General features: G+C 41.7%; 1 protein-coding gene across 1 annotated transcript in view; it reads left to right on the forward strand.

The window, feature by feature from the left end:
- The window catches only part of LOC126457871 (odorant receptor 2a-like), a 38,363-nt gene extending 13,255 nt beyond the window's left edge, over positions 1 to 25,108 (forward strand). Inside the window, exon 3 of the mRNA XM_050094534.1 lies at positions 24,949 to 25,108. Within this exon, the coding sequence (XP_049950491.1) occupies positions 24,949 to 25,011 (63 nt within the window). The 3' untranslated portion in view covers positions 25,012 to 25,108. The remainder of the gene's footprint in view (positions 1 to 24,948) is intronic.
- The last annotated feature ends 1,389 nt before the right edge of the window (positions 25,109 to 26,497 follow it).

The raw sequence follows: 26,497 nt of genomic DNA on the forward strand, positions 1-26,497 counted from the left end.
CCGAATCACTTTCAAAAGGCTTTAATTTTATCACGAGGTTGCATCGTGGGCTACGTGTTGGTCTGATAATACGCATTCCAGCGATCACCGTAACGGTATTTGTCCACAAAAAAAACCACCTCATTCAGAGGTAGTGTCGTACCTCGATTTGTAAAGCGGGTGGGGCATTTAACATGAATACTTGCACGTAGTTGTAGATCCAAGACCGCTAGTGACAGTAACATACAGTAGTTGTTGCGATCTTTTTTTTTAACATCTGACCGATTACGTCTCTCTTTCTAAGACACAGTGGTAGCACTCGCAAGAAAAACCTAAGAGACAGGCCCCCCATCGTTGATTTTCGTTCAGTATTATTTTGCATCGTGTTGAATCATTTATTGGTCAAGTATTATTATACTTAGTAGTAGTGAGGGGGGGGGGGGGGTGCATGATATGTTCGCATTTGAGCATTAGGCTTATAATGTATGTGGTTGTGTTCTGATATGTGTAAAGTAGATTACTATGTCCAGTCGTAAGGAAGATACAGATAATTCCATTTCCAGAGCCACAGCCTTCAGCAGGGTGTATTTCCGATACTTCGCTCACTATCGAATGCCATTCAATTGAGACCGTGATCGTAACATTTAATTCTAAGTGTAATGATAAAACATATATGTGACCGATTTTCTAGAATGATTCCGTGTATGCATGGTCTGTGGTGGGAATGATTCATGTTTCCTGTGGACAGCACCAGCTGTCCGAATACAGAGGGCTGTTTGAGTGTAGGAATGTATCTGAGTTAACTTTTCCATCGTCTAGACGACCAAATAGCGAACTAGTACTTAGTATGTGTTAGGCGGCTTTCGTGGTCAAGTGGAAATTTGAGGAGATTGTGTATGGAGGTGCGTTTGCGCTGGAGCGTTATTCCCTACTATATAACTTGTTCAGTTTGCTTGCTTCTATGCATTTCGCGCCTTAATTTAGTTGGCAGAAGATCGATTGTGGTGTGTGCATCTGGCAAGTGGAAGACACCTTTGCCTGTTCTCTAGACATGGAAAAGATCTTAGTTGGCTCGTAAATTATAGGGATGATTTGGAATCTGTTAAATCACCGACATCGGTATTCGAGAGTGGAAATATCAGTTTCCCAGTTTCCTCTATTTGTTTCTAGGTACTCAGCGGTTTGCAGCATGCCGTATCTCACTAAAGTTTCGGATTTGTAGAGAAATAATTTCCAATCTATATCTTGGGAACTATGTTGCGCTAGCGATCGGTAGGACGCTGCTTAGTGCTTGATATCGAGAGGCACCGCGAAAATGGTCTAATATTATGGTGAACCATGTGAAAATACGTGTGTTCTTGTAATCCCGAGTCTGGAGATGTGCGTAGAACAGTGAGCAAGCAAGAAAGCAGGTTCAGACCAGAAACAGTAACGCGTTTGTGCCGAGGGGAAACGATCCCGAATTTGTAGAACAGTTCTGAGAATGACTTCTGTCCGCTGAGGGTATTATGATGTAAAAGGGATGATTCTGTATGGCAGAGGATATGAATTGTATGTTTACAATATCGTTACAGTACGCGGTGATATATTGCTGGGTTGGATATCAGTTTCACGCTCTGATATTCAAGCTCCTGTCCTCAGTGGGAGAGCAGTGTAATTGAGTAACAGTCTTTCCGTGTTTGACGATATGTATGGCACTTTGCGAGGTTTCGTTGTGAGTGCAATATGGTGATCAGTGTAAAACAGTTTATTGCCGCTGAATGTCACGTCTGTAGAAAGAAAGAAAAGGCTGACGGTGCTTCCCTAGGACTAAGGAGCATTGTGACATATAGCCAGTGTGAGTGTAGACATGCCATAATTTTTTCGGGTGCTGTACAGATATTAAAGATAAGTGCACTGTTTGTGTAAAATGTATATAGGTAGTATTGTAAAGTTATTGTGGCGTATGATGTGTGTAAATTTTGTAAATATATTACATTGTAAAGTTAGTATGCTTTATGTTGTGGCACGACTAGAGAGGATGACAGTGTGTCCCATTGTGAGGGTGTATAGGTTCAGTATATCGATAACTGTGAGGGTATAGAAAGATTTTTTAACGTGGAAAATAATGTACACTATAGATAGTAAGATTCATTCCACAAACACAACAGTCAAGAGCAGAAATTACATGTACATGGATCGGTGTCAGGCTGTTGTGGCAATTGTAATAATATTTAATTGTAGTTAGACTGGTAAATATGTTCCTGGCCTACAAAATTCTTGTGAGTCTCATATGTATTTGATGATCTGTAGACAATTTTGCGGGTTTAACTGTGAGTGCAATTTAGCGATCTGTGTAAAATAATTTTACCACTGAAAGTCCCATCTGTAGAAAGAAAGAAAAGGTGGATGGTGCTTCGATACCGGTGCCATCTGTAATATGGCAGGTAAATTCTATAAGAGCCAATCATAATGCTCGATTCATTCACATCCTTTGTGCTGGGATATAGGAGCCTCTACATAGCAGAGGGAACGTTTGTGTGTGTTTAAAGCAGGAAGGGTAACACGTGATGGAGTGGGTACCACATTAAGTCTGTGAGGAAGACTGTATTCGCCGTTATTCTGCGTTATTTTCGTGAATACATCCTGTTAGGGCAAGAATTTTCGTGCATACAAGCTGAGACATCAAGAAAGTGAGGATTAACTATTTCTGGGACACCATACAATTTCCGTGACGTCAACTCGATTCCTATTTTTTACATAGTGACGTGACATGAGCATAAAATTGAGAATATTGTTAGATGTCTTTACGAAGGTTTGTAGCTACAGCATGATCCGTGATGTCGGTATCTGTTCAACAGAGGTGTTCCGTTAAAATGATGATAGAGAGAAAGAGGTCAAACAGATGAGAGGGATGATAGAGGGGTCTGGTGGTGGTGCTGTGCACTAGGTCAGTTGGGTTCTGGACTTCCTGGCGAACACATTGGATGGTGGTAGTGGCTCAAATTGTTTAAATAAAGACTGGTGCATGATTTCGACAGTTGATGATTAGAAAGCTTGTTTGCAGAGTCTTTTAGTGATTCATATGTCTGTAGGCTGGGTGATGTGACCCCATGTATGTCAGAGCATGTGTTTGTGTCAGTGTAATAAATATACTCCATCCCTAAATAAATTGTTCCAAAATAAATAAAGTACGCTCTTTCCTCTCTCCACCAGCTTGGTGCAGGTTGTGTCCTTCTCCCATGAATCCCTAGTATGAGGTGGCAGTCGGGTGACTTAGGTTAGTGCAGGTAGTCCAAGTGTCCTTTCTTTTGTGCCAGTTTCTTAGGGTAGCAGAGGTAGCCCAATTGGCCTATCTTCCCACCAAAATTCAAACTCTCTACCAGGGAGGTGTGACATTTGCATCATCAACTGACGTCACGGCCGCCATCTTGGATGACGTCATGTGCTGTGCACATTAGTACATGTTAGTGCACATTAGTGCACGTTAGCCCACCGACATGGGTTGGTAAGCAGACGTGGCAGTTGGTTGAGGATCATGGTGGGGACTTTATTTCCTTCCAAGTCCAGGTGGGCGTGGCACTCGCGAAAATCTGACAAAATTTGAATTCCCCTTTTGGGATGGGGGCATGGCACTTTTTGAATTACCCACCGCCGCCATCTTGGATAAGGGTACCTGCATCATCACCTGACGTCGTGGCCGCCATCTTGGACGACAGCGCCCTCTGGTGGTGGCACTGTGTACTAAGTCAGTTTCAGTCCGAACCTCCTGCCGAACACTCTGTTTCCCGCCACCTTGGATTACGTCACAGATGAGAGCACCCTCTGGTGGTGGCGCTGTGTATTAAGTCAGTTGGAGTCTGGACCCCATGGTGAACACCCTGGAAGACCATACTGCATGAAATTGTTTAAATAAAAACTTATGTCCAAGTCTTTTTCCCACAAATCCTTAGGAGGAGGTGGCGGTCGGGTGACTGAGGTTAGTCCATGTGTTCTTTCTTTAACGGCATTTTCTTAGGTTAGTAGAGATACGCAAATTGACCTTTATTTACAGCCAAAATTCAAACTTGGCACCATTTCATTGGAAGAAGTGGCGGTCGGATGACTTAGGTTAGTCGAGGTAACCCAATTGAGCTATTTCCCCGTAATTTTCTTAGGTTAGTAGAGATAACCGTCTTGGGACGCATTATCCTGTTGGAATTTGAACTTCCGGCCTTTTTTCTGGGGGAGTGGTGCGTGGCACTTACCCACTAAAAGCCGCCATCTTGGATAACGGTACTTGTGTCATCAGCTGACGTCATAGGCATCTTGGATGACGTCATGCGCTGTTGCCAAGTCGACACCCCGCCATCTTGGATGACGTTATCTCCGCCATCTTGGATACATCTGGCAACAATGCAGAGTGTGCTCGTACTTTCCTTGCCCCAATACTTGTGCTAGACAGCTAATATTTAGCGCAGGATCATCATAAACAAAGCGACGGTAAGTTAACGTGACTGTGACCATAGTGTAGGAATAGCTATGGAATAGGCTTTCAGGTAAACAAAACAGAATTTTTAGTGCCAATGTAAATTCTTTGACATAACATCTGAACCTAGTGGATGCCTAACGTCTCAGAGTCTAACGACGGGCTTTTAATGTGCCTTTTAGTGCGCGCTAATCTCAGCCAAAATGGTGGCACAGTGGCTAGCTTTCAGGCCTTTCGTATCCCGTGTTGAAAACCCTATTATGGGTTTTATTTATTTCTTTATTTATCTACCTATATACGTAGAGGATTACTACAAGAATGTTAATCAAGCTACAGGATACAAGGACGTTGTATTAATGTAGATTTACATCTGGGTTTCACAATGTCATAGATTTATCATACAATACATGTGTGTATCTTATTTTTAGGGATTACACTTTTTTAAATTCTCATGTTCTTATATTTCATTCTTGTTTCAATACTTATGTTAATTTTTGTATTTCATTTCTATGTTTAGTCCTCAGGAAGATGTGGTTCATTGGTTTGGACGATATGAATCGTAGAAACATTCGAAACATAGAAATTCCCAACACCACAATTATCGCACGAAGGCAGGTTTGCCACAGTGACCTCTCATCGTCCGAATCTCACTCGGGAAAGAAACGTCATTATCTTTGCTGAAGATTTCACGCGTTGGCAATGATTTCGTAGCAAACCACACGTAACGAATCACTTTACCGAAAACTGGCGCTTGCAATTGATTATGAATCAAGGCACACTACAGGATTTTTTAATATTCATTCACAAATCAAGCAATAAGTGACTAATAAAGACAACGCTATTTCAATATACACTGGAAAACTATTAGTTTAGTAATCTTCTACGGACACTGATAGATAAAGGACAAACAAAAATAAAAACAGTAATATGGTTTTGAAGACCGGGTGCAAAAGTGTAAAATCACGACGCCAGTCACTATGCCACTGATTCGGTTCGACTATTTACTCGCTTAAAAAATAAAATACTTCGAAAACTTTGACCGTCTACTTCTAACAAACGGTCGATTATTTAAGGAAACGTGTCCGCCTGTTTTGATTATGTTCCACTGAGCAAAGTTTCTCGTACATCGGATTATGGCAGTTAACGTGTTCTGTTCGTAAGACTGCGCCGATCGCGCTATGGGACAAATAACGTGGCCACGATGATAATTCTGTAAGTCTGGCTATCTGCTTAATCTGGGAACACAGTAGGCTGTACAGTTCCTGTACGAATTCTTGTCTTCTGTTCGGCTGTTACGTCACGGATAGACCCATAGTCTAGAACAGGGGTTCCCAACAAAATTTTCTCGAGGACCACCTCATCGAGCATGATTGGTACCTTGTCATATCACAGTATCAAGTACCTAAAAAAGTCTTTTTATACGTTTTCTATCTTTTGTACTTCGTTATTGAAAAAATATTGAGCTTAAAACTTTTCCAACTTAGCTATCATTGTTATTGTTAAATTTTTGATTATTGCTCAAAACTGAGTATGAACTGAAAATGATAGGAAAAAATTGAAAATGAGTGTGTTGGTCTTTCAAGTGTATTACACTTGAGATTGTATTGAGTAGACATGTGTGAAAAATAAGAAAACACTAATTTCATACAAGGTATTATTTATTTGAAAAAATACAGTTACAACAGTGTACTCCATCAGAAGCGGCCAAAACCAAAAATCTGTTATCATACGAAATATATTTAATATATTTTTTATTGTAATAGCATCTTGCGGACCCCCCTGGCATAGCTCGCGGACCCCTGGGGGTCCGCGGACCACCTGCTGGGAACCACTGGTCTAGAAGTAAACAGCGCGTCGTTTGAATGCAGAGTCTCTCGGTCGAAACTGCTGATCGCCTAAATTTTTTAGCACCTTCCATCCTTAGTATAATAGTAGAACGGATGCAGTTTATTTCACTTTCTGCCACACCGGTATTAAAGCTCCGTCCAATAACATTTTTGCGAAAGATTTCGCGGCGGACTGCTTTTGAAGGCCGCATGCTTCAGACCTCTCCTGGATACAGTTGCAAGCACCTGGCAGCGGCTGCCGTGGCTGCTCTCCCTCACCTTCTGTGGAAGGCGTCAGCCACGGCTCATCGCTCTGCACAGTATAAAATGTTTTACTGTTGTTCAGCGATGCTCCACGAAAAGTGCCTGCGATTTGTCTTCCACGCTCGATAGCAACGAAGGCAAACGATCCGTTTTAATATAATTGTATTAGTCTGATAAGTAAGACACGAATACGGTTAACATTAATTATATAGTTTGTGATTCAATCAGAATACCTCATTACATTGTTTAACGTTGTTATTAATGTTTATATCTCGTTTTTTCTTTTAAAAGATATTCTCCATGGAATTTTTTCGTGTGGAATTGTTTTCGAGCCACAGTGAGTAGCTGTGGTGTCATGAGTTTTACTGTTTTTGGAAATTGGTAGTTAGTTTCTATGGGATCAAACTGCTGAAGTCATCGGTCCCTAGGCTTACACACTACTTAATATAACCTAAACTAACTTACGCTAAGGACAACACACACATACATGCCCGAGGGAGGGCTCGAACCACAGACGCAGGGAGCTGCGCGAACTGTGGCAAGGCCCCCCAGACCCCGCCGCTACACAGCGCGGCTGTTTTACTGTCATTGTTTAATTACTTACGGTAAGTATGCGATAAATTGTGTGAATACCTTACAGTGCATGCAGTATAGCAAAGCAGACACACTGCATATTTTGAGGTCTATGTATGGAATCATCGAGAACTTAACGCTGATCGATATTGATTCAATCAGATTTAAACCAATAAAATCGACTATTTTTAAAGTTATCCAGAGTGGATGGAAGTCGCTAACGCTGGTGTCAGCAAACGCCCACAGGGGTGCCTAATTACTATTACAAAGATTTAGCACAAAGGAACTATATTACCGAGTATGTTCAATTCATAAGTATTCTCCTCACATATGGGTCCTACGTGAACAACAAAATTCGAATTTGTATCGTTGATGGCCGCGTCGAAGCTATTCAGACACGTTTGTATAGTGATGCAGCTTGGTGTTCGTAAACCAGACATCTATGACCGTTAACACAACTTACTGATATGAAGTTATAAGAAGACTTATTGTACAAAGTTTTCTTCAGATTTTACTAAAAATTCCTTCTAGCAGTTTGATGTTCCATTAAATAAAACCGAAAACAATCAGAGTGCACTCGCCTGCATCGCGATTAGAGCTGACACACACCGCGCTTGCCTCACAAGATGAGGGAAATCACTAAGCTAACGAGACCCTCCGGCAGGAGCTTTTACCTACTGGGATATTGGTCACTGGCCCTCGTAACGCAACGTTAAAGGTAAGAACAGTAGCTACTTACGTGAAATACCACATTCCTGGAGTTCATAAATTGTTATGTCTCTGTATCTCATCTTACAAGATAATTGTGTAGCATAAGTTATCGAAATGGAAATGGAATTCCAAGTGAATTTACGGAACAACTCAGAACCTCGCGGGTAAGTAAATTCTGTATCACAATGTTGCCAAATATTTGCAGTGATATTGCCAATTCTTAGCTATGCTAGGGCAGCTACGTAGGGAAATGCTTGTCGTGCTCGTCTTATGTAGGCTCTGAGGGAAGGCGCGTGTGTGTGTTTGGCTTCAAAGCAGCGTTATCTTCCGATACTTTCTAACGTCGTCTTTGAAATTACCTACATTTAAGACATTCAATTAGATTTAACCTAGAATTCCTCATTTTTCAATGTTTACAATGTGGGAGGGGCTGTCAACACCGGTGTTACATAATTTCAGTGCAGGGATAGCAAAGGTAAGGATTATATAGGAAATGTATTCACAGTTGGCAGTATGAACCACCATCGACTGTATCCTGAAATCACGGCGATGAAAATTTGTACCGGACCGGAATTCGAACCCGGAGTTCCCGCTTTACACGAGCGGTCGCCTTAACCGCTTCGGCTGTAGGTGAACGAATGACGGCCAGTCCCAAACTTCCATATGTCATCGTCCTTGTATCACAATCTACACTCGTACGTTACGTATATTCCCGTCTAGGAAAGACATATTCATTGAGAGTCCAGAGCCTGATATTGGCGCATAAGTACGAAATAGCAGTGAAAATGAAATGATCGTACGGCATTTATTGGCCGAGATATGCCCTTGCCTGTGTTATTACGAAGGACGTTGCAATGTTCATTCGGTCATGCCACAGACAATGCAGTTTCGTACCTAGCGATATTTGTTTCCACGTTTGCAGCATAGGGCATGAGAAATATTGAGGTACATAATTTTCCATCGCTATTACAGTTTCTCCAAAATACAAACGAATAAAACACTTCCAATGACAGTTTACAATGAAGCTTATTTCGGTGGAATAAAAAGTAATCGGAACTCAGCCTTGTCCCATGTGTCACGAAACACTAAGATGTCATATACTTTGCATCTCCAAATCGAATGCCTCTACGAGCAGTCTTGTATGCTACATCCAAATAGAATTTCATGATTATCAAGAGAATGCAGTTGTATTTTGGTAGGGATGGAAGGAAGAAAAAACGTAACTAACTAATTATTCGAAGTCCCGATGTAATTATTTGATTTGAGCATTCAGAAGAGAAGAAACTGAAAATTACACTGACGGAAAAAAATCATAACAGCAAAAAATAATAAACGTAGAGTAACGGAATTTCAGGATACATTTGTGTATGTAACATAAGTGATAAACATTGCAAGATCACAAGTTAAAGTAAGCGCGAGATAAATCAATGAAAATTTGAAATGCTGGTACATTAATAACCGGTGTAGCCGCCCAGCCCCGATCTACGATATTTCCGAACCAGGGAAAAAACTTGATAGTGGCGCCCCCCTCTCCCCGTCGACCGTTTCAGATAGCACTTCAAAAGTTTTTTAAAAAATTTATTCCTCAATAATATGTTCATTTTGCAGTGCACATCTTTCTGAAGAGTCTGATATATAAGCATATATGTGCGAGGAAATGTAAGACATGTTATTTGGTCTAAGTCTGCCAAAGTCCAGTGCCACGCTTCTTCACACAACATTCTTCTACCGGACGTCGCTGTATTTCCCTCTGTGGAATTAAAACGTGTACATTTTGTAATGGAACCAATTAAAGCTACGTTTAAGAAAGTGAAAATTAAAATGTCCTGTGGTTCCTCTCATGCTCCCAGTCGGCGCGTTTGACATCCTACCACCCTTCAAAAAAAAAAAAAATAAATAAATAAAAAAAAATAAAAAATAAAAAAAAATCTCGCAGTTAATACTCGATGGGATTATTTATAACCAGGAGGATAAGAAATTTTCAGAAAATTCGCACTCTTTATTTCCTGTTAGCTAATAACTTTTTCTTTTTGTGATATAAAATTAAGTATAGAAAACGTAAAAGCAGTAAAGACAAAAGACAAGCAAGAAAGTACACATTTCTTCAGTCCTTAGGGCCCAGCATTTTTCTCTCTCTAATCTTCCTACAGCTTTACACGACGCGTTTTCCTTTCTGTGAAAGAATCTATTACCTCATCAAAGTTCGTCAGACGTTTCGCTACATGCAAAATCAAAACGTCTTTGTCTAATACTGGAAAAGCTCTTAACACGAATAGTACCCAAGACTGGTATGGTTTCTCGATTTTATGGCGTCTATTTTGTCACCGTTTGCTAGATAAAACGAAATAGGCTTTTCTAATATTTCAGCAACTGTAACACACGCCAGATAAGCGAGACTGTTTTAGCACAAATAGTCATTTTTGTCTACCTCATTTACATAAATAACACGACAGAATATAATTCACGAAGTACCAACATCAAATGCCTGTTAGTCCTACTATAAGCAAAAAGTTTTATGTTAGAAAATAGTTTCACATTTCATTCATACGCTCCAATCGAAAATTTTTCTATAAATTTGGAATCGTCATATTCTTCCATTAAATTTGTGTGATGTCCCCGTTTCTTCTTTTTCCTCGTTCTAACAAACAATCTTGTCATTACTAATTCTGAAACTATTCGTGCCATTGTCAAAACTTATTCTCCGATTAACTTCACTAACACTGCCAGAATCACCCGTTTAGTTATCCTGCGTATTTTCCCGGTTAGGCGTTATTACGCGCCCGTACAACGCGCTTTCCGTCCTATTCCAAGAACAGAACTTAAGCGTATCCTAACAGGGGACTGTACAGATGGCCCTTAGTAGTGTAGTGATATGGCTAAAATAAGTCAAGAATTCATTTTCTTGGATACACCGAGAAGACTAATATCTAATTCTTCTTACTTCTCATACCTTTCAGTCTTTTATTTCCACTCTAGTAGTCTGTATCTACGGATTTGGATAATAATTATAACAACGCTGATCATTCGCACACTCAATCAACCACATAAACAAACAGCGATTGGCATTCATCCGTTCGGGTGTAGTCAGCTCAGATTTTATAGCCCCATCCCCTTTAGTCTGCGGAAAAGTTGTTTTTGTTTTTGTTTTTTTTTTTTTTTTTTTTTTTTTTTTTTTTTTTTTAATTTCTAGATGCGACACGGATTCCCCTGACAGAGACATCGCATACACCATAAGCACATTCAAATATCAACTTATTATTCGGTCAGAAATCAACTTAGAATGTCTTCAGAAATGTTCAAAAACCAACAGGGATGCGTTTCAAAACATATGCATAATCGATAGGCCAAAGTGCGCTGCATGCTAGGCGCTTTGTGAAACAAGGTTTTTCCTCAAAGAGTATGAATTTGGTGCCCCCCTGAAACTGCCAGCCGGCCGTTGTGGCCGAGCGGTTCTAGGGGCTTCAGTCCGAAACTGCGCTCCTGCTACGATCGCAGATTCGAATCCTGCCTCGGGTATGGATGTGTGTGATGTCCATAGGTTAGTTAGGCTTAAGTAGTTCTACGTCTAGGGGACTGATGATCTCAGTTGTTAAGACCCACAGTGCTTAGAGCCATTTGAACCATTTTGAAATTGCCGCCCCGTGGCAGATACACTGGTTTGCCCCCCCCCCCTTCCCCCGATCCGGACCTGTATCCGCCGGAATGTTGAATGCAAACGTTGTGTTGTACAGGTGCCGGATGTCAGTTACTGGGATGGAGGTCCATGCCTGTTGCATTTTGTCGGCCAATATTGGGGCAGATAAAGCTGTTTGTGGATGACGCTGGAGTTGACGTCCCATGACGTCCTGTACATGCTCGGTTGGAGGCAGATGTGGTGATGAAGCAGGAGAACAAGTAGACACTCTGTAGAACGTATTGCATTAGAGCAACAGTATGTGGGTGAACATTATCCTGTTGGAAACACCCCCTCCCCCCGAAATGCTATTCATGAGTGGCAGCACAACAGACTGGTGTACAAATTTCCGGTCAGAGTGCGTGGGATAGCCACGAGTGCTCCTGCTGTCATACGATTTCACACCTCAGACCACAACTCTGGGTGAAGGTTCAGTGTGTCTAGCATACAGACAGGTTGATTGCAGGCCCTCGGCTGGCCTCCTCCTAACCAACACATTCTTGGATAATATCAACTAACCATGTCCAGTCTCAAAGTGAACGTACGCTCACGGCCGTTACAGCGCGTATTTAAAGAAAACCTGATTTCCATCCTCGTACTGGCGCTGCTAGTCCGTCTTATGCGACCGCGCGGAATTTGAATAGACGGGACCGGGTGTTGTGTTGTCTTTATCATCCTCATCTCATCCCCATCGACGCGCAAGTCGCCGAAGTGGCGTGAACTCGAAAGCATTGCACCAGGCGACCGGGCTACCCGACGGGAGGCCCTAGCCACACGACATTTCATTTCATCATCTTTCAGATGTAGAAACACGCCTACCAACTTTCGTTTGCGTCGTACAGTTTCTTCTTGCCATTGAGATTTTTTTCTGTCAACGTATGTTCATTAACACAGAGACTAAACTGTAGATCAGTACATACACTAAAGCGCCAAGAAAACTGGTATAGGCATGCGTATTCAAATTCAGGCAGAATACGGCACTTCGGTCGACAAGGCCTATGTAAGATGTGTCTGGCGCAGTTGTTAGATCGCTTACTGCTGCTGCAATGGAAGGTTATCACGATTTAAGTCAGTTAGTACGTGTTGTTACAGTCGGCTCGCGAGCAATGGGACACATTGTCTCCTAGGAAACGGTGGAATGGGGTTCAAATGGCTCTGTGCACTATGGGACTTAACATCTGTGGTCATCAGGCCCCTAGAACTTAGAACTAATTAAATCTAACTAACCTAAGGACATCACACACATCCATGCCCGAGGCAGGATTCGAACCTGCGACCGTAGCGGTCGCACGGTTCCAGACTGAAGCGCCTAGAACCGCATGGCCACTGCGGCCGGTGAAATGGGGATTTTCCGTATGACCATTTCACGAGTGTACCGTGAATATCAGGAATTCGGTAAAACATCAAATCTCCGACATCGCTGCGGATGGGAAAAAGATCCTGCAAGAAAGGGCCCAACGACGACTGAAGAGAATCGTTCAACGTGACAGAAGTGCAACCCTTCCGCAAATTGCTGCAGGTTTCAATGCTGGGCCATCAAACAGTGTCAGCGTACGAACCTTTCAACGAAACATCATCGATATGGGCATTAGGATCCGGAGGCCCACTCATGTACCCTCTATGACTGCACGACACAAACCTTTACGCCTCGCCTGGGCCCGTCGACACCGACATTTTACTGTTGATGACTGGAAACCTGTTGCCTGGTCGGACGATTCTCGCTTCAAATTGTATCAAGGGGATGGACATGTACGGGTATGGAGACAACCTCATGAATTCGGAATCCTTCACATCAGCAGGGGACTGTTCAAGCTGGTGGACGCTCTGTAATGGTGTGGGGCGTGAGCAGCTTGAGTGATATGGGACCCCTGACACGTTTAGATACGACTCTGACAGCTGACACGTACATAACCACCCTGTCTGATCACCTGCATCCATTCATGTGTACTCCGACGGACTTGGGCAATTCCAGCAGGACAATGCGACACCCCATACATCATGAATTGCTAAGGGTGGCTACAGGAGGCCTCTTCTGTGTTTAAACACTTCCTCTGGCCATCAAACTCCCCCATTATTGAGCATATTTGGGATGCCTTGGAACGTGCTGTTCAGAAGAGATCTCCACCCCCTCGTATTCTTATGAATTTATGGACAGCCCTGAAGGATTCATGGTGTCGATTCCCTCCAGCACTACTTCAGACGTTAGTCGAGTCCATGCCACGACGTGTTGCAGAATTTCTGCTTGTTCGCGGGGGCTCTACGCGATGTTAGGCAGGTGTACCAGTTTCTTTGGCTCTTTAGTGTATAATGTATACTAACTAGCATGTTCATTGCTCTCTCATTGTTCCCCTCTTGTTTGGTCCCTAGATGATGAAACCAATACAAAGCTATATAGCTGATGGTTCCTTCGAATCATTCAGCAACTTTTTTCTATGTTGTTACTCGGTATTCTTAAAGCAGACTGCTCCCGCAAGGTATTGGATTGAGGCTGCTAGAAGGATTACGAACTGTATTCGAAATAGAAATCATAAGTTAGTTTACGTGGCTTGTCCATTGGCATAACTCATTCGAACAGGAGCAGAACAAAATTATCAAACTTCATTTACAGTTGTAACATTATAACCAGCAGCTGATCCAATTGTAAACCATGATCGTGGTCACGTGGTGGCTATCTGAAGCTGTGCAGAGTCCATACCACAAGTTCGATTGTTGTGTAATATGCAATTTATCTGTTGTCACTAGAGCTGTTGGTAAAATATAGATACGTATATGCCTTTCAAGCATATATATACACTCCTGGAAATTGAAATAAGAACACCGTGAATTCATTGTCCCAGGAAGGGGGAACTTTATTGACACATTCCTGGGGTCAGATACATCACATGATCACACTGACAGAACCACAGGCACATAGACACAGGCAACAGAGCGCGCACAATGTCGGCACTAGTACAGTGTATATCCACCTTTCGCAGCAATGCAGGCTGCTATTCTCCCATGGAGACGATCGTAGAGATGCTGGATGTAGTCCTGTGGAACGGCTTGCCATGACATTTCCACCTGGCGCCTCAGTTGGACCAGTGTTCGTGCTGGACGTGCAGACCGCGTGAGACGACGCTTCATCCAGTCCCAAACATGCTCAATGGGGAAAAGATCCGGAGATCTTGCTGGCCAGGGTAGTTGACTTACACCTTCTAGAGCACGTTGGGTGGCACGGGATACATGCGGACGTGCATTGTCCTGTTGGAACAGCAAGTTCCCTTGCCGGTCTAGGAATGGTAGAACGATGGGTTCGATGACGGTTTGGATGTACCGTGCACTATTCAGTGTCCCCTCGACGATCACCAGTGGTGTACGGCCAGTGTAGGAGATCGCTCCCCACACCATGATGCCGGGTGTTGGCCCTGTGTGCCTCGGTCGTATGCAGTCCTGATTGTGGCGCTCACCTGCACGGCGCCAAACACGCATACGACCATCATTGGCACCAAGGCAGAAGCGACTCTCATCGCTGAAGACGACACGTCTCCATTCGTCCCTCCATTCACGCCTGTCGCGACACCACTGGAGGCGGGCTGCGCGATGTTGGGGCGTGAGCGGAAGACGGCCTAACGGTGTGCGGGACCGTAGCCCAGCTTCATGGAGACGGTTGCGAATGGTCCTCGCCGATACCCCAGGAGCAACAGTGTCCCTAATTTGCTGGGAAGTGGCGGTGCGGTCCCCTACGGCACTGCGTAGGATCCTACAGTCTTGGCGTGCATCCGTGCGTCGCTGCGGTCCGGTCCCAGGTCGACCGGCACGTGCACCTTCCGCCGACCACTGGCGACAACATCGATGTACTGTGGAGACCTCACGCCCCACGTGTTGAGCAATTCGGCGGTACGTCCACCCGGCCTCCCGCATGCCCACTATACGCCCTCGCTCAAAGTCCGTCAACTGCACATACGGTTCACGTCCACGCTGTCGCGGCATGCTACCAGTGTTAAAGACTGCGATGGAGCTCCGTATGCCACGGCAAACTGGCTGACACTGACGGCGGCGGTGCACAAATGCTGCGCAGCTAGCGCCATTCGACGGCCAACACCGCGGTTCCTGGTGTGTCCGCTGTGCCGTGCGTGTGATCATTGCTTGTACAGCCCTCTCGCAGTGTCCGGAGCAAGTATGGTGGGTCTGACACACCGGTGTCAATGTGTTCTTTTTTCCATTTCCAGGAGTATATATATATATATATATATATATATATATATATATATATATATCGGTATGTTTTACTAGCAGTATTTCGATATAGCAATTGTATTATCGAGTGTAGATATTTTTATTTTATATTATATTTTTTTCACAATTTTCGGTAAATATTTGAAATTGTTTTTTTTTGGCATTGTACTAGAATATAATTTTACTTTCACTGTGTGAAGGAGTCTATTTTTTGAGCTTTCATCACTTCAAGTCTTTTCTTTGACTTTGGGAATCAATTACAGGTGGCACAAAGAAGAAGTTCGATTGCAATTTGGCGTGGCGGTGTGAATGGAATAACAAGATTTCCGACGTGACGAAAAGCGCACCAGTTACGTTGAAAAACAATTTTTTACGCAACTCGTGAGCTATTTCTGCACATTGGCATTCTACAGCAATAGTTGCTGGAAATTATGGGTGTTTGCGATCGGCGGAGACGTATGAGGATAAATGCGGACGTAATCAGCGCTACTAACAGAAACTGCAACGTTTGACTTCACCATGCAGTTTTGACCTACAACTGCTAGGTCGCTGGCGTGGCAGAAATGAAAAAAACAGGGAAGTCGACGTGAAACGTTCTGGACAAATTCCATATATGACGGAACCGAACGACAGGCCCTTCGGATACCTTTTATTGTGTCTCTTAAATGGAGTTTCAATTGTTAGAAAATTGGTTATCGCCAGATGTGAAAATGCATCGTTTTCCTTTCAATTCTTGCTCGGAGGATAGGCAGGCTGCTACCTCATTGATTTACAGAGTATCTAACAATAAATCAATACTCAAATATACTCCTCTAAAACCGGCAATACATTCACGATGTGCAGACGATATTTTTATAGGCCGGTACATGATATCATTTTACTGTCGATATATAGATAATTTTTCGATATTTCGAAAGCCGGTAACGGTATTTCTTAAATATCGATATACCAGATTTCCTAGTCGTCAGTGTTAAATCAACAGATATTGTTGCAGAGTTCTGCCTCTGTCACTAGCCTCCTCTTTTCTTATTGGGGTTTTCCTGTTTTTCAGTTGACGCAGCGCAAATTTGATCTTAGCATTTTGTCACTGAATTCTGTCCTGGCTATTAGTAAGGTAAAAATAAAAAAAACTGAAGCAATAGACATCAGTAGTCCAACAAATCTGAACCAACAACTACCCTTGCCTTAAATCAAGAGACGAGTATGGCGCCGTAGAGCAAACATGATACTGATCCGTTGAGCTGTCCGCCATTGCTCTGGTTGTGATTAATACAGACATTTCACAACATGAAATACAAAACCAACCGAAATTTAAGTGTGGAATGACCTTCGTAGGGTCGAAACATTAAATTTACGATCTCTATCTCATATAAACATGATTACTATTCAGATTACTTCATCACTATGAAAAGAGGATATTACGAGAATTTAGTACGGTCACCCCACTCACTGTTGTCTGCCTCGTTGGTTTTGTAAATCGTTACGTCGTCTAGCAAACAGAACGTAATGCAGACATGAAGGAAGCTCTTTATTGTTGTATGGCATCAAATCGTTGTAGCTGCAAGTTGCTCCGTACAGCGATTTGAAAATAAAGGTTATCTGAACCTTTGAGAGGACACTGTCTCACGCTTTACTGGATGGCTGGATCCGCTCATTCCAGCTACTAAAACGCATTTTTCTTGCTATTAGCATACTCAAGACTATGCAACGTCGTAGGCATTGTTTGGTAACTCTGTTGTAACAGTGATTTGCACTTTTTGATGCATAAGCTACCCCTACTTTCATCTTCACACTGCAAGCTACCTACCTCAGATACAGTTATGGCAATGAGTGAGTGTTTACTGCAACAGTGCCTTGTCCGCATAGTCTTAAAGTGCTAGCATTTGAAAACAGAAGCTCTTTTCGAAATCCGTTCCAATTTTGCTGTAAAAGCTGTATCTTGTCACTTCCTGCTACTTTAATTGAGCTGCTAATTATCACAAGTAAGTGACGAATCTTAAGCCTCCGTGTCGTATGTCTCCTAGCAACCTCCGGAGTAATCATAGTCGGCTACTTTGAGAATGTATAGTTACATCACAAACAAGAGAAAGTCTCTGAACTGATTAGAAGCAACTGTCAGTGACATGAATCTGAATTGTATTCATTTCTCAGTAACGAACAAGATGGGTCAAAAATTACGGAAACAATGAACAAGCTTGTCAGTTTGCATTATCTACGGCAGATTTGGAGAGTTTGAAAGTGCACAACTACATATCTGCCAATTTCTTCTGTTTTCTTTCTGCTTTAGTAGTCACGTACTCCGTTTTTCTGTGAATCCGTGATTTTATTTATCATCCTGTGGCATTGATGCATGAGTATATTATCCACAATATTGTTGGTATTCCTGATAGTCTAGTTGAGTATGACTCATGACCAGACGTAGATAGTCTGTTTGAGGTCTGCAATGCGTAGTAAGACATTTTGGACTAGGTCGTTTTGTATATAATTTTAATTTTCTGAAAGCAGCAAGCTGAACAGGATAAGTGTGCTCCTCACTTTTATTTTTCAATGCTGTAATTTCCTGTTTGAAGCTGTCCCTTTGATCGGTGTCTGGTAGCGCAGCCTCACTGAGGGCTGAAGTGAGCGGACTGTTGATAGCAGTGAGGACATGGTGAACTGTCCATGAAGTTCTTCGTATTACTAGTGCAGATAAGACTTGACAAATTGGTGACAATGTTTGGGACCTCGTGATCATTCACTCACTTTAGACTTTGGTGCTGAGTGATCCTGCTAAATTCTCTTTTCATACTGATGAGATAATCTGAATAGCCATCACGTTTCTATGAGATCAGGCTCATAAATTTAATTTTTCGACCCTAGGATTTCACGCTCAAATTTCAACTGCTTTAGTATCTAATGTTGTGAACGATCTGCATTAACTACCACAAGAGCAATGGCAGAGTGCTAACCGAAGCAGTGTCATGTTTGTTCGTTGCATCATGCTCGTCTCGTGATCCATGACAAGGGGAGTTGCTGGTTCAGATCTAGCTGGACTACCGATTTGTATCGCATCAGTTTTTTTCTCTGCAAATAACCAGAACGCAATTTTAAGTGCATTGCACCAACTGGCATCAGCCTGTTTTTGTTGTTAATCGTAAACCTTTTTCTGTGATGCAGTAAACTTCATTCACTATTAGTTTGTTATTGTTATTCATACAATCACAAGACCTTTACAAACACTGTATGGTACCGATTCACATGAGCTGTGCATATGGAAGAATGGATTGTTGGATGTTTTGCCGAGCAGGATACGCACATTTACCTCAGCGCCTCGTTCACAGGGCAACAGAAAATCCCCAGCAACAAAAGACGATAATGGGATGCTTGTGAGAGACACGCCTGTTTTCATTTAACCCTTCATTACACACTTTTTTTTAGAAGTTAAAATATTTTTTTTTGTATTTCAAATTGTTCAAGGATGTCAGGAAAAATGTTTGAAAAAATAAGATGTTTTTAAGACAGAAAAAGATTTATTTTTATTCAATTTGCATTTATGCAAAACTGTGGGAAACTTATCATATACACTCATAAGTGACACTTTGCACATATGCAAAACTGTGTGAAGTTTTTCACACAAAAATGTTATTAACTGTAAAAAATATTTTTTTCACGTCAAATTAACAACAGATATGAAATAATTAATGAAATATTCGAAAATTAATGAAAGACACATTTCTTAAACACTATGGAATGCAAGAAAGCAGTTTTTGTCTTTATTTAAACATAAATTCATTTTGCACTTTTCACGCATGATAAAGGTATATAGCCTTTGCAGTTAGGGCGTTTGCATGTTGTTCTCTTCTTATTCCACACTTGCCAGTTATCATAAGGATCTAACCTCACTTCCTTTGGAGGTAATGATGATCCCTCACACATTGGAATCAAAAGACATTTTTTATTCACATGATCAATTATAGGTCTGATTTTGTACAGTTTGTCATGATCTTGACTCTCAGGGTCTGGCCGCTTTGTATTGTCATTGAAATGCAAAGTGGCCATCAGACTCTCAAAGTACCTCTGAGATATTGTCTGTTTTACTACCTCAACACCAATAACATCATTCCAGAGATCACGAACAGCAGTAGGTGGATCCAAAGAACTAATAATACATATGCCTATAAGTTTATGAATGTCATGAACATTGCAATTAAATGGTTTGTTTGGATTTTTTGTGTGCTGTGAAGATCAGTTTCGTCAACAATTTTTACCATTAATTCGTCATTAAAACATATTTAAAAAAACTGATATGGCGTGGATAACCCTGGCAATGACTGTGGAAGTGAGGACTTTCCTTTTAATATAAATTTATCATTTCCAAATGAATCACTTTGTTTTTTCCAGATGATTCGATTTTTCTGAACCTTTTGGTGTTTTTCAGAAGCTTGTGGTACCTGTGCATCAGCAACAGTTTCATTCTCATCATCCTTCAAACAATAATTATTTGAATTATGTGTATTAAGTACAGTAGCCTCAGGCTCGCTATCACTATCTGCAGATTCCAGATCATATACGTTTATTGTCGGGTCTTCATCTGAATCGTCAAAATCTAACTTATCTTCACTGCCAGAAGGGCATTCTAGGGCCTTGAATTCCTCATACGTCATCACTTTACGTCGTCCATTGTCGAAATACGACAATGAATCCATTACAGCACTCGAACTATCACGATAAACTAGAAAAAAGCAGAATGAAGGAAACACTACTTTATCATCGTTCGATTGTGGATAGAAGTATTATTACGCACTACTGCACATATGCAAACGAAATTGATTTGTACACTACTCACATATTTATTAGCAGAAATACAAGATGAACGGAGCAGAATACTCTCCAAATGTTGTAGAAGCACTACAAGTTTTTTGCATTCACGTGTTCTTCCATTCAACTATTAACAATCACCGCCGAAAGAGAGCAATGTCAGCCTGACTTATACAATGGTACTCACAGCAACGCACATTGTTGCGTCATACACTCAGTAGCGCATTCTAGTGGCAGATTCTTATCAGTAACCGTCATAATACGACATAGCACATCAGCAAAGCAGTTTCAATCGTTAAACTTTAAGAACAACGGCGAAAAGAGGGTTGAAACTTTGCTTTGCACATCTGCAAAGCATGGCAGTGAAGGGTTATCACCCTGACGACAGATGTATTGGCGTCGCAATATATTATCCAACAATAAAAAATGTAGTATGGACTCTGCTACAGCTAGAGATAGCCACGAGTTTGTGACCACGATCATGGTTTACAATTGGTTCAGCTGCTGGTTATAGTGTTACAATTGTAAATGGAAAGCTCCAGTAGCTTGTGGGGGCAGAAATAGTGATCTGCTTTACGAATACCAAACAACAACACACAGAAAAGTCTCTGGAAAGATTCGAAGGAACAATAAGCGATATGGATTTGGATTCTTTTCATCATTGAGGACCAAGCAAGACAGAAACATTACGAAAGCAGCGAGCTTGCTAGTAACTATGCATTATACACTCCTGGAAATGGAAAAAAGAACACATTGACACCGGTGTGTCAGACCCACCATACTTGCTCCGGACACTGCGAGAGGGCTGTACAAGCAATGATCACACGCACGGCACAGCGGACACACCAGGAACCGCGGTGTTGGCCGTCGAATGGCGCTAGCTGCGCAGCATTTGTGCACCGCCGCCGTCAGTGTCAGCCAGTTTGCCGTGGCATACGGAGCTCCATCGCAGTCTTTAACACTGGTAGCATGCCGCGACAGCGTGGACGTGAACCGTATGTGCAGTTGACGGACTTTGAGCGAGGGCGTATAGTGGGCATGCGGGAGGCCGGGTGGACGTACCGCCGAATTGCTCAACACATGGGGCGTGAGGTCTCCACAGTACATCGATGTTGTCGCCAGTGGTCGGCGGAAGGTGCACGTGCCGGTCGACCTGGGACTGGACCGCAGCGACGCACGGATGCACGCCAAGACCGTAGGATCCTACGCAGTGCCGTAGGGGACCGCACCGCCACTTCCCAGCAAATTAGGGACACTGTTGCTCCTGGGGTATCGGCGAGGACCATTCGCAACCGTCTCCATGAAGCTGGGCTACGGTCCCGCACACCGTTAGGCCGTCTTCCGCTCACGCCCCAACATCGTGCAGCCCGCCTCCAGTGGTGTCGCGACAGGCGTGAATGGAGGGACGAATGGAGACGTGTCGTCTTCAGCGATGAGAGTCGCTTCTGCCTTGGTGCCAATGATGGTCGTATGCGTGTTTGGCGCCGTGCAGGTGAGCGCCACAATCAGGACTGCATACGACCGAGGCACACAGGGCCAACACCCGGCATCATGGTGTGGGGAGCGATCTCCTACACTGGCCGTACACCACTGGTGATCGTCGAGGGGACACTGAATAGTGCACGGTACATCCAAACCGTCATCGAACCCATCGTTCTACCATTCCTAGACCGGCAAGGGAACTTGCTGTTCCAACAGGACAATGCACGTCCGCATGTATCCCGTGCCACCCAACGTGCTCTAGAAGGTGTAAGTCAACTACCCTGGCCAGCAAGATCTCCGGATCTGTCCCCCATTGAGCATGTTTGGGACTGGATGAAGCGTCGTCTCACGCGGTCTGCACGTCCAGCACGAACGCTGGTCCAACTGAGGCGCCAGGTGGAAATGGCATGGCAAGCCGTTCCACAGGACTACATCCAGCATCTCTACGATCGTCTCCATGGGAGAATAGCAGCCTGCATTGCTGTGAAAGGTGGATATACACTGTACTAGTGCCGACATTGTGCATGCTCTGTTGCCTGTGTCTATGTGCCTGTGGTTCTGTCAGTGTGATCATGTGATGTATCTGACCCCAGGAATGTGTCAATAAAGTTTCCCCTTCCTGGGACGATGAATTCACGGTGTTCTTATTTCAATTTCCAGGAGTGTACTTCTGGGTCTCAAGGTGAAAAATGTGTGAAAGTGTAGAACTGCACATTTTGTACATCTAGTTTCTGTGTTAATGAAAATAATTTACAGGTTCTTCTCCTCTGAATGGTAAAATAAAATGATTACATCGTGGCTTCGAATAATTAGTTAACTACGTTTTTTCTTCCTTCCATCCCCACCAACATACTTCTGCATTGTTCATATGTGTGTGAAATCTTATGGGACTTAACACTTCTGCATTCTTCTGGTAGTCATGAAATTTTATTCTTATGCAGCACAAGACTGGTCGTAAACGTTGTCGATTTCGAGGTGCAAAGTTTGATATCTTACTGTTTCGTGGCACATGGGGCAAGTTTGGTTTCCAATTAGTTTTTATTCCACTGAAATAAGCTTTCTTTGCAAACTCTCAGTGTATGTGTTTTATTCTTTTCATATTTTGGAAAAACTGTAATCGTGATGGAATATTATGTTCCTCAGTATTTCACATGTCGTATGCTGTATGAGCCGAAACTAATATCACTAGATTTGCTATCTCTGCACAGAGATAACACGGACGTTAACAGCCCGCTTCCACGCTGAAAAGCTTCAAAAATGGGGAATTCTATACTGAATCTAACTGAATAGCTTAAATAGTCGACGCCAGAAAGTATCAAGACATAAAGCTGCGTGAAAACTAAACACTCTGGCGCCTTCCGTCTGAGAGCCCGCATAAGACGAGCACGACAAGCATTTCGTTACATAGCTGGCCCTAGCACAGCTAATAACTGGCAACATCATTACAAACATTTGGCAACCATGTGATAGGGCATTTACTTCCGCCTATAGTCCTGAAATACGTTCGTGGTCAGGGTCGCAATGCAACGGTACATTATTGACGCGTAAAGTTTCTCTTGCGATTTTGTCGAAATCACTTACATTGTACACCTTACTATTTGCACATTATGTTGTCTCAATGGAGTATTAAAAGTGTACAAAGTTTGAAGTAAATCCGTGATACGAACGCCGTGGCCTCCCCTTGTTAGTAGGGACATGAAGTGGGATGATCACATAGGCTCAGTCGTGAGTAAAGAAAGTAGCAGACTTTGGTTCATTGGTAGCGTACTAGCGAAATGCAATCAATGTACAAAGGAGATTGTTTGCAAACCACTCTTGTGACACGTCCTGGAATATTGCTCAACTGTGTCTGATCCATACCAAATAGGACTAGCAGGGGGTATTGACTATATACAGAGAAGGATGACATGAATGGTCACAGGTTTTTTTTTTTACCCATAGGAAAGTGAGATGTTGAAAGACAGACAGAAGCTATCCTGAGAAAGTCTACTGGTAAAGTTTCAAGAACTGGACTTATACGATGACTCTAGGAATGTACTACAACCCCCTATGCATCACTCACATAGGGATTGCGAGGATAAGACTGGATTAATTGCAGCATTCACAGAGGCAGTCGTTTTTCCCACTTTCTATATGTGAAAGAACTAGTAAATAATGTCCTAATAATGTGGGACATACTCTTTGCCATGTACTTTACAGTGGTTTGCAGAATATAGAGGTAGAAATATGTTTTTTGGATATGCATACATAGGTAGTGGCTTCCTATAGTTGTTACTAAATTCAGATACACTCTTGCACGTACCTTTCTTATAATATGCCTATTGCGAAACAGGACGTCTGTATTGCACATTTATTGCTGGTGAGACACGTAAGGAGGATGGAGAATTTAAATGTAATACCTACATATCTGAATGTACCAGTACTTGCAAATATAAACAATATTATAGTTATAAACTTCCAGCATGGAGGGGTAATTGCAGGGCAGCAAGTTGTGTTAAACAGTACAATGGAAAACCGTACAGATTTCACGTTTGTTTACTTGACTAGTTTCAGGCTAGGATCCATTTTCACATCATCCGGATAGTCAAAATGGTTTTCAAAAAATACAAGAACTATGTCAAGATAACAAACGTATATATATTATAACAAAGTGTACATGAATAGTTACAGGGCATAGTTAGTTATATGTATGCTCTCTAACTGTTTATTTGACTTTGTTATACGTATGTCTTTGTTATCTTGTTTTGGTTCTTATATTTTGAGGAATACGAATTTGACTAGCTAGATGATTTGAAAATGGGTCCTGACCCAAAACTATTCATTAGGTAAATAAAAGTGAAATTTCCAACTTTGATGTTTTTTTATTGTACTAATAGTGTAGTTGTATTAAGAGTATTATTGTCATTTCGTTGTCATCTATTTATGTGAGACTAAGATATAATTGTACACGAATGTATGATTTATTTTTTTTTTTTTTGCAGATTCTGAATAGTTCGTACACCCTCATCAGTCTCCTGTATCAGTTCCAAGTACCAAAAGATTGAAACAGCAGAGAAGACCCTATGACACAGCAAAAAGAAGTATGCAAGGAATGCTTCAAGTACGACGAAAATTTACAAATAACTTTTCATCACATTGCAAACAGAGCACATCATTAGTAACTGATTATTTCAGACACATGACTCATTGTGTTGAAGACATCATTTACACAGAGTTTATATTCTGAATTTTTATCGAAGTTTCTCTCACATTTATAATTAATTTGTTTGTGCTGTTTACTAGTTGTCTAAGTATCTCTTTGCAATTAAATGGCTTCATAACTAACAAACTGCTACAATCTCAATATGTATATAGCAACTCAGCTTATTGCAGTTAAATAGCTTCATAACTAACAAATGCTACAATCTCAATATGTATATAGCAACTCAGCTCTAAATGCATATTTTCAGCAGAACAATGTGCTACTTTTTCTTTATGACTACTTCATTGCAAAACAGTCCATCTCTTGGGACTTCATAAAATAATAGTTTGTGGCTCTGATTTACGTAGGTGTCTAAGAGGTTCTTATAGTCTTTCATCAAAAAATTTGTTATTTATTCTTATATGGTTGATGGACTGAAATTAGCTATTCTTTGTCTTTTACTTCAATCCCATATAAAATTATGTAATTATGTACCATACAACCTTCCATATGGGAGAAGAATATTATAAACATAATACTAATGCTTCATTCCTCTATGGCTAGCGTTCTGGGAACATAACAGAACATTCTTGATTAATAAGCAACAGAAGACACAGAAGTTATCCTTAAATTACTTTTTTTCTCGTTTATTATTCACTGATCATCTAATAATCTTCTTTACATTTCTTTAGACATTTCAGTAATTAATTATTCATTGAGTCTTATGCTAATCTTCTTAATATTTCTTTAGATATATTATTGATATGTGTGCTGAACTACTTTCAAATTAATTATGTTGTATGGCTGTATGTATGTAATGGCAGATATCAGATAATGACAATGCTGATTACAAAAAGAGTCTTCTTGTTCTCAATTATGAACTACAACTGAAACTCTACGGTATCCTCATCTTCAAAAAGAGGGAGACAAAAGAACACATAGAGAGTAATGTAAATCTTTGCTCTACTGTATCATAAGTTGATAAAATCTATCTGAGTGGCCCAGATGCAAAAGCTGCTAACTGCATGATAAGCGAAACTGAGAGAATCGAGAAAAACACGTCTCATCCAAACCATTAAAGACTTCATTTCTTTTTTTGAAAATGAGTGAAAAGTAATTAAATACTCGGTGTTAATGATTGAGATCTGTGATTAAGTTCTGTACGTTAAAATCTTTAGATCAATACTGACTTAGAGGTTTTTGCACCTGACTTATGCTGTTAGCAGGTTTCACAAACTTATCTATCCAGTTACGACACAAACATTCGGTTGCAAAACCCTCTCTTCGGCGATATGTTACGAATGACAGAAGGATGGAATTTCGTTACTGCAAATATAAACAGAATACGT

This window comes from Schistocerca serialis, chromosome 1, assembly GCF_023864345.2.
Source record: "Schistocerca serialis cubense isolate TAMUIC-IGC-003099 chromosome 1, iqSchSeri2.2, whole genome shotgun sequence".
Taxonomy (NCBI): Eukaryota; Metazoa; Arthropoda; class Insecta; order Orthoptera; family Acrididae; genus Schistocerca; species Schistocerca serialis.